At 32.4% G+C, this 12,940-nt stretch overlaps 1 protein-coding gene across 1 annotated transcript in view; it reads left to right on the top strand.

Moving 5' to 3' along the window:
* The window catches only part of GABRA2 (gamma-aminobutyric acid type A receptor subunit alpha2), a 127,314-nt gene that overhangs the window by 93,449 nt on the left and 20,925 nt on the right, over nt 1–12,940 (top strand). The window contains exon 9 of the mRNA XM_001372420.3: nt 10,890–11,092. Coding sequence (XP_001372457.1) covers nt 10,890–11,092 — 203 coding nt within the window. The remainder of the gene's footprint in view (nt 1–10,889; nt 11,093–12,940) is intronic.

The following is a 12,940-nucleotide window of genomic DNA, read 5'->3' as shown; positions in this document are numbered from 1 at the left end:
CACTCTTTCACACATGGGTCATGGACCGTCCCCCCCCCCCATATGAAATGGGTGTTCACACATTTTGTGGTTAGTTCATGCCTTTTTGTGGTTGGTTCATACCTTTTTGTGGTAAAAATGGGTAGATATACTTTAAATATCGAGTTTACACTTTTGGGGATTTAAATCTAAAAATAGACAGGGAATTACAATTTAATCTTCACAAAAGCAATAAAAATGGGAATTGAACCATGGCTATCTGGCTCTAAATTCAGGTTCTGGACTCTTGGTATTATAAATTCTTTTCAACACCACTGGTCAATATCAGTCAATAAATGTTGATTAAATACCTAATTTGCACCAGGCATTGTGCTAAGTGATTGAAATAAAAAGTAAAATAAAAGATAATCCCTATTCTCTAGAAGTTCAGTTTATAAATTAAAATATGAATTATTAAACTCTTCATATTTATGCACTAAAGATTCACAAATGCTAAAGTAAAAGGATATAATTTAATCACTTTTCTTTTTTCTATGATTCACTTATTCATTTTTTATTTCTTTCTCTTTTTCTTTTCCTACCTTCCTACCCTTTTTCCCCTTTCTCCTTATTTCCATTTTAGTTCCTTAATTCCTCTCATTCTTCCTTGTTCTACTTGACCTTTATTCAAATTTAACATGACTGAAGAGTACATACTTCCTATTATTTTTTTACTTCTTTGATACCATACTGTCGTCACTAACCAAAAGTCCCTTTTTTACCTCCTTAGTTCTTCCTGATCCTCCTGCCCCTCCAATTTAGATATTTTCTAAGATACTCTCTCTGCCATTATTTCTCCTTTCTCTCAATGGTTTTTCTTTGGATGATATTCTCTTTGATTATGGGTCCAGTTACCTTATTTTCTAGGAAATGACTACCAGATTGATATAAGTATCCATAATTTCTTTCCAATGCCAGCATAATGCTCCATACCTCCACTTTTATGCCAAGTCAAACAATCAATGAGCAATCATTTTGGAAATACTTGTTCATGCTAAGCCCTGGAAAGATACATATCAATAATAAAAATACCTTCCTTTCATGAGGATTACATCTTAATGAAAAAGATATAAGATGGCCAGGTATCACTTGGATGAGATATTAAAGCTGGTAAACTGTGCCAAACCCCTCCATTTGCATGTCCTCAAATTTTGCCCCAGATTAATTTCTCTGAAGTTGAAAGTCTTTTCAATAAGAGACCCAATCTCCCTACTTCTCCAATTTCACCCATGCACATACAACAATTCTATTTTTGCCTCTATTTAGTATTATCTCAAGCAAAGATGGAATTTGGTGGGGGTAAAGTGAATTTTTTAAAGATACACTGAGTACAAAATATGAATGAGATATGAAACATGTAGTTTTATTTTTTCACAGAAAGGAGAAATCTAAATAATATATTATTAAAGAATGATTAAAGCAAAAATGAAATAACTCATCACTGCTAATACAATCAGTTAAGTGGATAATATTTATGCCTTATTGGAAAATTAATTTATTTGCAAGGGCTGATAAATTGGTGTGATACAGTGAGCATTAAGTAGGATATTCCTTTCTAATGATCTCTATGTAGATGCCTCTTTCTCTTTAGCTGGCCTGATTCTGCTGCTGTTGATAATGCAACTGCTTTGGTGGTTACCACATTTTGTTATTTAGCAACCTAGAAATGACTGATTCTGCTGCTCCCCACAAGACCACATTCTCCTGGGATATTCCACCCTTACTTGATTCTGATATAGATTGCCTTCCTTACATTAAAAGGCAGGCAGAGACACCTTGAGAGGCATGGATCATACATCTAGTGTAGTCCTGCAATTATGGTTGAACATACATTTAAATGAATTTCTCACTTCTTAGTATTATAACCCTCTCACTAGACCTGCTACATTTTCCCGCCTTTCTTTTTTAACTTTTCTCCCTTTCCTTTGAACACCTATAAATGTTGAGAAATGTGAAGGATCTTTCAGTTGAAGGATATGAGAATGAAGGATGATTTAAGGTCCAGAGTTTTGCATGATGTTTTTTTCTTCTCTCATTTTTCTGTCAGGAATAAGTGTTTGAATTACTTACACAGAAAATCCTGAGTTTGACCCTAGCATAAGAATTCTTAACTATTTGTAACTCTAAACAATTTTGGAAGTCTGGGGAACACTTTAGACTCCCTTCTCTTAAAAAGAAAATGATACCTACACTTATAATTAAAGGAAAACTCAATTTTCATTTAGAGGTTAGTAATATATATATATATATATATATATAATATTTCCCATTAAACAATCAGATCCCCTGAAATCTATCCAGGGATTATAATGGGTATCAGGTTGAGAATAACTGCCTGAGTTTTATGGCGAAGATGCATTCCACTATAATGGATAAAAATGACTAAGGCTTCTCAGCTGAAACAAGCAATCGCTACAAACCAAATTCATGCAATTAAATGCTCTATGTCCTAATAATTTTATCTAATAAAATATCTCCTCATTTTTCTCATTTTATTTTGCATAATTTCATATAGTTGCTTCCATGTCTTTCCTCTGAAACCACTTCTTTGTCATTTCTTATAGAAAAACATTACTCTATTGCAACCCAATGCCATAACTTGAAAAATCTCCTCAATTTCCAATTCTTTGCCACCACAAAAAAGAGGGGCTATAAATATTTTTGTACATATAGGTCATTTTCTTTTTTATTTCATTTCTTTGGGGGTATAGATGTAGGAATAGTATTGTTGGACATTGTTCCAAATCATTCTCCAGAATGGTAGGTCAGTCCTAATCCTGCATTTTACTTTAACTGCATTTATATCTTTCTGTTTGGGATGTGTCTCTTATAAATGACATAATGATGGTTTGTGTATCTAAACCATTTTATAATTGAGCTCATCGTATTCATATTCACAGTTAGGATTACTGTGATTTTCCTCCATTCCATTTTCTTGCATTTCAGGGTCTCTTTTTTAATCTTGTCACTCCTCAAATCTCTACCTTTTTTCTAGCCACGACCTCTTTTACTTTCTCCTCCCATTTATTTTCACCCCCACCTCTCTCTGATCTTCCTCACCTTCTACTTCCCAATTGGATAAATTACATGTATTTATACAACTGATATCCGTGTGTGAATGTATGTGTGTATGTTTGGGTATATTCTTACCTTGTGAGTGAACGACTAAAGTGAGGATTAAACTTTGCTTACCAACAACCCCCCACTGTCAAACTTTTTGCTTTCCATTGTAAAATATATTTCTTCTGTGTTTCTTCTCTATGATAAAACTTCCCAGTCTACTCTCTTCTCCAAGGACATCCTTCTTTCTTACTCTTTCATTAATTTGAGAGATCATTTTTAACATAATGGACACATGCCCATGGCTTCTGTCTATACATGCTCCTTTTAACTGGCCTCAAAATGATAAAGTTCTTAGGAGTTAAATGTATCAACTTCCCAAATAGCAAAGTAAAGAATCTAACTTTATTGAGTCCCTATGCTAACTCTTTCAGAATTACTTTTTAATTGAATGTATTTATTTTTCTAGATTACATGCCAATACAAATTTTAATTACAATTTTTTGATATTTTGTGATACATGTTCCCTCTCTTCCTTCTAGCCCTCCATCCATCCTAAGAGAGCAGGTAATATAATATTGGTTGTACATGAGTTATCATAAAATATATATTTCCATATTCACTTTATTTTGAAATATATCACTTAAACTAAAATGAAGTGAAGAATGGCATGCTTCAATCTGCATTTAGACTGTGCCAATTCCTTCTATGGTGGTGGATAGCCTTTTTTGTCTTGAGTACCTTGTGGTTGTCTTGGATCCTTGAATTACTAATAATGCAAGTGTCATTCACAGTTCATGTTCATATATTATTATTATGTTCATCTTTTTTCTGTTTCTAATCATTTCATTTTGCATCACTTAACTTGTCTTTTTGTCATGATTTTGTTCATCATTTCTTATAGCATAATAGTATTCCATTACAATCATATGTCACAACCTGTTCAACCCTTCTCAGTTGATGGATATCCCTTCAGTTTTCACTTTGCCATCATAAGAACAACTATAAATATTTTTGTATAAGTGGATCCTTTTCCCTTATGTAAGGTAAAATAGGGGTTTATTATAAAAAAAAAAAGGTTGGACTGGATTATATTTAAAATAGGGTCACCAGGAATTTAATTTATTCCAAAGAGATTTATTTACAATTTATTTACAAAATATAGAAAAGTGAAGAAAATCAGAGAGAGGTTAGGGTAAGATAGCTAGCCTAAACACTAAGTAATTTACTCCCATCCCTGGCTCAACCTGGGCAGGGGAATTTAGTCCTTAACCAAAGAGGCCTTGGCCCTTGTAGCTAAGAATCTGGGGAAGTCTCTCTCGAGAGGTAGATCTCTCCTGAGGCTAGTTTCTTCAGAACATCCAAGAAAGGAGTCTGCTTTTTCACTCAGCACTTGTCAGTCCAAAAGGAAGAAATTTAAGAACAGTCTCACTAGGAACAGGGTCTCAGATCCAGTCAGCAGATTCTTCTCCAATCTCAATTCTAAAGAATGAACTGTGTCTCAAAGGAAGTTCAACTCCAAGTAGAACTCCAAGTAAAAACTGCACTCAGAAAGTTGTAACTCCCTTTTAAAGGCACTTTCTTTTGTGTCACTTCTTGTGCCTTCCCCTAATTTTACGTCTACCAGTGTGAAACATCACAATCTATCAGTTGAAGCTTTGCTTTAGGATTGCCAAGGAGAACTCAGTTTAATTCTGATTTTCACCCACTGTTGCACACATCAGTTATAGATCTCCCCCACTCAAATGTGATTGGGGTGTTTATACCTTTGGTGATTAAATCTAAAAATGGGCTGATTTCCTCACTGAACTTTATGTTTGGTATTTATACTTTTGGAGATTAAATCTAAAAATGGGGAGGGGAGTTAATTTAATTGTCACAATCAGGGGAGAGTTAATTTCATTTTCATAATCAGGGGAAAGTTAAATTTAATCTTCACACCCTACCTTTGGTCCCTTTCAGATGCAGACCTAATAGTGGTATTGCTAGATCAAAGGGTATGCACACTTTTATGGCCCTTTGGACATGGTTCCAGATTGTTCTCCAGAATGGTTATATCAGTTCACAGCTCCACCAATAGTGTATTAGTGTCCCAATGTTCTCTCATCCCTTCCAAAATTTGTCATTTTCTGGGTTTTTTTTTTTATCAAATTAGCCAGTTGAATAGGTGTGAAATGGTACCTCAGAGTTATATAAATTTGCATTTTTAATTAGTAGTGAGTTGAAACATGTTTTCATATAACTAAAGATAGTTTTAATTTCTTTATCTCAGTATTGCCTGTTCATATCCATTTCTCTTTTGTAAATTAAAGAATGTTTTGTATTCTAAAAACTTGACTAAGTTATCGATATATTTGAGAATGAGTACTTTGTCAGAGACCCTCATCATAACTTATTTTTTATTTCCCATCTAATATTAGTGACATTGTTTTTATTTGTGAAGAAAATCATTTTAATTTAATCATGAATTTAAAGTCAAAGCTTTCTATTTTGCATATTATATGTTCTCTATGTCTTATTTGAACATAAATTCATCATTTATCCATAAATTAGGCAGGTAAACTAATTTATACTCTCCAAAATTTATTATGAGATCATCCTAAACCATCTAAATCATGTATCCATTTTGAATTTACACTCAACATGAAATGTTGTTCTATACCTAATTTTGGCCATAGTGTCTTCAAGTTTTCCCAGAGATTTTGTCAACTACTAAGTTCTTCTAATACAAAATGAACCTAAATATATCAATAGCATTTCAATATATATCCATTAAAACTCATCAGCAAGAGTTAGAAAGAGAAATTACATTTAACATCATTCTAAACAGTATAAAATGCTTGGGAATGTATTTGCCAAAACAAATACAGGAATTTTATGAAAACAATTACAAACCCCTTTTCACACAAATAATGTTAAATGTAAACAATTGTGAAAACATTCATTGATCACAGGGAAGCCAAGCTAAAATAATAAAAATTATAATCCTAATCTAAATTAATTTGTTTATTCAGTGAAATTCACATAAAGCTACCAAAAATATTTTACAGAATTAGAAAAAAATAGCATTTCATTTTGAAGAACAAAAGATCAAGAGTATCAAGAGAACTAATGAAAAAAGTGAAGGATAGTGGCATAACAGTACCAGATCTTAAACTGCAATGTAAGGCAATACTCAGCAAAACAGTCTGGTACTACCTAAGAAACAAAAGGGTGGATCAATGGAATTGATTAGGGATAAATGTCCTCAGCAATTGAGTGTTTCATAAACCCAAAGATCCCATCCTTTGAACTAAGAAATCACTATTTGACAAAAACTGCTGGGGAAATTGGAAAACAGAGTGATAAAAGTTAGGTTTAGATCAATATCCATACCTTATGCCAAATAAGATCAAAATGGGTATTTGATTTAAACATAAAGAGTAATATGCTAAGTAAAGTAGGGGAACATAGAATAGTTTACCTGTAAGATCTATGTAGAAGGAAAGAATTTATGATGAAACAAGAAACAGAATATTACAAGATGTAAAATTAATTAATTTTACTTTTAGTAAATTAAAAAGGTTTTGTGGCAAACAAATATTTGTAATATAATATTAAATAATGGTGGTGATAATGGTCATTCTTGCTTTACTTGTTATCTTATTGGGAAAGCTTCTAACTTATTCTCATTGGGTTGATAGTTTTAGGTAGATACCAATCTTTTTAAGAAGGGCCCATTTAATCCTATGATTTCTAGTGTTTTTAATAGTAATGGGTTTTGTATTTTATCACAGCCTTTTTTTTAAACCTACTGAGATACTCATTTGATTTATGTTAGTTTTGTTATTGATAAGGTCAATTATGCTGATATTTATCCTAATATTAAGCCAGCCCAGAATTCTTAGTATAAATCCCACCTGGTTATAGTGAATAATCCTTGTGACATATTGCTATAGACTCTTTGCTATAAAATACTAGCAAAAAGTCTATAGCAACATGTCACAAGGATTATATATATATATATATATATACATATATATATATATATATATATGTCCTATAATGTTCTTTCTCTGTTTTTGTTCTTAGCTCAGGTAGCAGTAGCATATTTGTATCATGAAAAAAATTGTTGGATTCTTCTTTCTGCCTGTTTTTCCAAATAGTTTATATAGTATTGGGATTAATTATTCTTTAAATGATTGATAGAATTCACCTATGGATATGATTCTATATCCAGATAAGTATGTTTTTATTCACTTTCTGAGCCAATTATGATGACAGTAAGGTAAAATCATTGGTTGTCACCATTGTCCTTCTCCTCTCTGCTATAATAGGTTTTTGAATCTCTTTAGGTGAAATAATTTACTCCATTACACTTCTCCCTTTCCTTTTCCCTCAGTGCTATCTTCTTTTACACTCCTTGATTTGTTTTGCTTATCATGTCATCCTAATTGGCTTAATCCCATTCCCTATGGGCATATATATATGTTCCTTCTAACTGTTCTAATACTTATTAAAATTTTCAGAGTTACAAATATTATCTTTTCATGTAGGAATTAAGCAGTTTGGCCTCATTGAATCTTTTTTTATTTTCTCTGTTATTTACCTTTTTTAATTCTCTTGAATCTTATATTTGAACTTCAGACTTTTGTTTAGATCTAGGCTGTTCCTCAGCAATACTTGGAAATGGTATTTTGTTTGTTTGTTTTTATTCTTTTTTTTTATTAAATGACATTTTTCCTCCTGAAAGAATATGCTCAATTTTGCTGGGTAGGTGAATCTGGATTGAAACCTAGCTTTTTTTTGTATTCCAGAATATTGTATTCCAAGCCATATGATCCTTCAATTTGGAAGCTAAATCTTGTGTATTCCTGAGTGTAGCTCCATGGTATTTGAATTGTTTTTTTTTTCCTGACAGCTTCCAGTATTTTCTCTTTGACCTATGGGTTCTTGAATTTAGCTATAATTTTCCTGGGAGTTGCCATTTGGGGATTAATTTCAGGAAATTATTTGAAAATTCTTTTGATTTCTTTTTACCTTTTCCTTGAAAAATGTCAGGGCAATTTTCCTTTATTTTTTTCTTTTTTACTTTTTCCTTGAAAAATATCAGGGTGATTTTCCTTTATTATTTCTTATAATATGACGTCTAGTCTTTTTTTTTATCATGACTTTCAAGTACTCTAACAATTCTTAAATTATTTTTCCTTAATCTATTTTCTAGGTAGCTTGTATTTTAAATAAGATATTTTATGTTTTGTCTAATTTTTAATTCTCTTGATTTTGGTTTTTTGTTTCATGATGTCCCATGAAGTCATTAACTTCTATTTGCCAAATTCTAATTTTTAAGAAATTATTTACTTCCATGAACTTTTGACCTTCCTTTTCCACTTAGTCAATTCTACTTTTTAAGGAACTCTTTTCATATCTGGATTTTTGTATTTCTTTTTCTTTTTGGTCAATCTGATTTACATTGCTTTCTTTTCTCTTCCCCACTTTTTTCTACCTCCCTTAATTGATTTTTGAGATTCATTTTGAGTTTTTTTCTAGAGTCTGAGACAAAGTTATATTTTTCTTTGAAGTTTGTGTGCAGCTGCTTTGATCACTCTGTCTCTGTCTGAGTCTGTACCTTGCTCTTTGGTATCCCCATAAAATTTTCTATGGTTTGTTGTTGTGTGCGTGTATGTTTCTATTTACTCATTTCCCTTGCCTTTTTCTTGACTTTTGCTTTTATTTCAAGGTAGGCTCTGTTCTCTGGGTATAGGAAGATACTATGTTACAGTTTTTCCTTGTTTCTACCCTTAGCTCTAGTTTTGGGTTCCAGTAAGTTTCTGTTCCTTCAGTGTGGTAGTTTGGCCTGTGGTCTGGGCACTCTGAAAGCTGCTGCTGCTAATTCAGTCTCTTTCTGGGACTGCTGATGACCTGCAAGCCTCAGAGGACTGTGAGTTACCTTGTGCAAGGAATGCCCATGTCTCTGCTTTTTTGAATTCTTATCATCCTCCCACCTGAAGCCTTTACTAATGTAGCCATCTCCTAGTATAACCATTTCTAATTAATTTTATATTTGTTATGCATATATTTTAAATTTTCAATAATGGGTTTGTCATGTCCTCAATTGATAAGTTCTGATAGGAGGTTTTTTTTAAATATTTCTCTCTCCAGAGTCTAATATATTTAACGCATAATTGATTTTAATAAATTCACATTGTTTTATTGAAATGAGTTTTAGTATAGAAAATTACTTTATATGTAAAAAGTTGCAATGCAATTGTTACATTGTATCTATTCTAACTTGTTCTTCTGCCACATACAGTATTGTGTCTAGATATGTTCTTAATGTTTTAGGTATATATATATATATATATATATATATATATATATATATATATATATATGAATTTGTATACATATGCAATTTGCAAGCATAAAATGCCTGTAGTTACTACTAGACTGTAAAATTCTTGAGCATCTGATTCATTGTATGGTTCCCACAATGCCTTGCAAAATGCTTTGTATATTGTAGGTACTCATTAATTAGGGAAAGAATAGCTAAACTATAATTTAGGAAGAAATTCAAAGTTGATTTTCTATATTTTTACCCTAACTACCTATCATGATGTACTTTTCCCTACTTAATGCTTTGTAAATAAAACTCATCTCTATCTCTTAAAAAATTTTCATTCTAATGGATCTTTCCTTTGAAATTATTTTCCTATGTTCATACATTTTCATTTGATTATGTGTATATATCCATATTTCCCCCATATTTCTGCCACCCAAAAGATTATAATCTCTTTTGAGAATGGCTATCTCTGTACCTTGGAAAATATCTTCATTGCACATAGGACATGTTGGATAAATGCTAATTTCAGAATTGAATATGGCATTTGTAATCAGCTAGAGCTTTCGTTTTTTTGTTTTTGCCAAATGAACATCTAGGTCTTGAATGTAACCCTCAGTGTCTCTGTCAGTCTCTGTGGGGAACAGTAAAGGAAAAGGAAATCCTTAGTAACAATATTTAGACCTTTTGATCCATATGTAGCATTATTGCCCCACTCCTTTCTATATTGCCTTATCTGTATTTCCAAAAAAGAAAAAGTTCTTACAAAGAAAACACATAATTTTAAAATGAACAAATTTATGGAAAGATGTTTTGTTGAAATTCCATGGGGTTTTTAAAAAAATTTTAAAGTCTTGTTGAGCATTCTTTATATTTTCCTTCCTATTTAACGATGCATTATTTATTATTAAGTTACTCTCTTTTTCCAGTTAATTCTTTTTAGCCTCCCAAAAATTTTGAGCACCCTGGAATTCCTCTCCTATAACCCCTAATCGTGCCATGCACTCAAATGTCTTAGTACATTGATAATACATGTACAATGGTTAATGTTAGAGACTTGACTTTCTTACTTCCTGACATAATTGAGGCCTTGATTAATGTCAGTGGGAAATATATCAGGACACTTTTCATTAAAAACAGTAATAGGGGTTCAACTGAAGTGCTTCATCTTCAGGCAGATGAACAATTCCACTCACATATTTGGTTAAGTCTGTAGGTCTATATTAAGGGACAAATTCCATTTCTTTCCCTTTTTTTACTTTATGTTTCTAACACAGCACAGTGTGATTAATAAATGCCAGATGACGATGATTTCCAGAGTTTTAAGATAAATGTGCATTAAATGTATAGCTAATATCTCAGGTAACTATGAAAAAACTCTTTTTCAGATGCCCACATATATAAGAGGACCAAAAGATACATTTTGTTTTGATATATGATAAAACTTCTAAAGACATTTGATCCTAATTATTTCCCCCATTTTCTTCCTTAGGCGTGACAACTGTACTCACAATGACAACACTGAGCATAAGTGCTCGAAACTCCCTGCCCAAAGTAGCTTATGCTACAGCTATGGACTGGTTCATTGCCGTTTGCTATGCATTCGTGTTCTCTGCCTTGATTGAATTTGCCACAGTCAATTACTTCACAAAAAGAGGATGGGCATGGGATGGAAAGAGTGTAGTCAATGACAAGGTAAGTGACAGCTGCCTTTATATTAGAAACTCGCCCCATCAACCCCCGAATGTACTCCTTTGTTAGATATGGTCTAGAATAGCTGTAGTTTTATAAGGAGGTAGTGTGGCATAAGGGGTATAAAGCTAGTTTGGGGGTCGAAAACACCTGAATAAAGGCTTATATTTAGCACATCCTGGCTAAAGGGCCCTGGATAAGTCACTGTGCATCTCAGATTCCAGGTAATCCTCTAAAATGATGTCACAAAGTAATTGCTGATCTGTATATGAAGTGGATATTTCTATACAAGAGTATTCTTTAATTAAGCTGAAATCACAGGTCTGGGGAAATAGATATAAATTATATGATATTTAATATGTAATATACAGCATATATGCTCTATATACATATGAATATTTGGAGACACACATATAGAGAGAGACATACACACAAATAAATACACATAATTATATGTGTGTCTGAATATGTGTATGTGACATGATTTAAACATTGATGAAGAAGGAGAACTCAGTGAGGGAACTATAAAATGAATTGACTTATAAATGTATTGGTAAATTTAGCATGGATAAAATTTTGTCACCTGCAAGTCCTCTACTCCACTAAAATTACAGATCTCATTGCTATCTCTATTTGATATCAATGTTGAGTTGTTTATAATATTTGAAAAAAGGCAATGTTCTTGGCACATAATAAGCATTATATAAAAGTTAGCTATTGTTTTTACAAAAAAATGTTTAGTTAAATCTGAATTTCTTTAGCTAATGAATAAAACTATTATTTGTGACTGAGAAGTCAATAAATATGTAACAATTTATTTTAAATAATAAATACTTGGTTACACATAATCATAAAAAATGAAGGTCACATCACTTGTTTCATAGTATGTGTCAATACTCTAAAAGAAATTCAGTTTACTTACTATGTGAGGACGACTGGGAGGGTCAGATGGAAATCACCTACATTATACTGTGGAATTCTAGACTTGACAAGTATACCAGGTGCTCTCTATTCTCCCATATCTTTGTTCTTGTTTAATCATTTCAGGCATGTCCAACACTTTGTGACCTTGTTTGGGGTTTTCTCGGCAAAGATACTACAGTGTTTTGCCATTTCTTTCTCCAGCTCATTTTACAGATGAGGAAACTGAAGCAAAGAGGGTTAAATGATTTGCCCAGGGTCACACATATAGTAAGTGTCTCAGGCCATATTTGAACTCAGGTCTTCCTTACTCCCAGCTTGGTACTCTACTCACTGCATTACTGCCCTCATTTTAATGCCTATAGATCTGTTTGTGCTCCTTCTTCCTCTCTCTCTCTCTCTTTCTCTCTCTCTCTCTCTTTCTCTCTCTCTCTCTCTCTCTCTCTCTCTCTCTCTCTCTCTCTCTCTCTCTCTCTTTCTCTCGTTCTCTAACTTGAAATGTACTATAAGTACATTAATTGTTCTTGGTGCTTTGATAGAACTTTAGAAGAGAAATTTGATAGAACTTTAGGCTGATGGTTTGATAGATTGATAGTTTAATAGTTTGATAGAATTTGATAGTTTGATAGAACATAGTTTGATAGAACTTGGTAGAACTTTAGAAGAGAAGAAGCATCATGGTCTAGTTAATTATAGTACAGTTTTATAATTAATACTCAACACCAAGTTTTATGTCCATGAGTCAAGATAGATGTGATGTGTTATAAGTAACCAAAGGTGCCAAAATGTTATTGTTGTATGGAATAAAGCAGCTGTAACATTTAATGCCCTTAAAGCAGAGGAGAACAGACTCCAGTAATCTATACCATGAGTTAAAAATTCACAAAATCACTGGGGTAAAAACAATTGAAGAAAAGTTTGGGAGTAGAT

Source organism: Monodelphis domestica, chromosome 6, assembly GCF_027887165.1.
Source record: "Monodelphis domestica isolate mMonDom1 chromosome 6, mMonDom1.pri, whole genome shotgun sequence".
NCBI classification, from domain to species: Eukaryota; Metazoa; Chordata; class Mammalia; order Didelphimorphia; family Didelphidae; genus Monodelphis; species Monodelphis domestica.
This window is presented reverse-complemented; position numbering and strand designations above follow the sequence as displayed.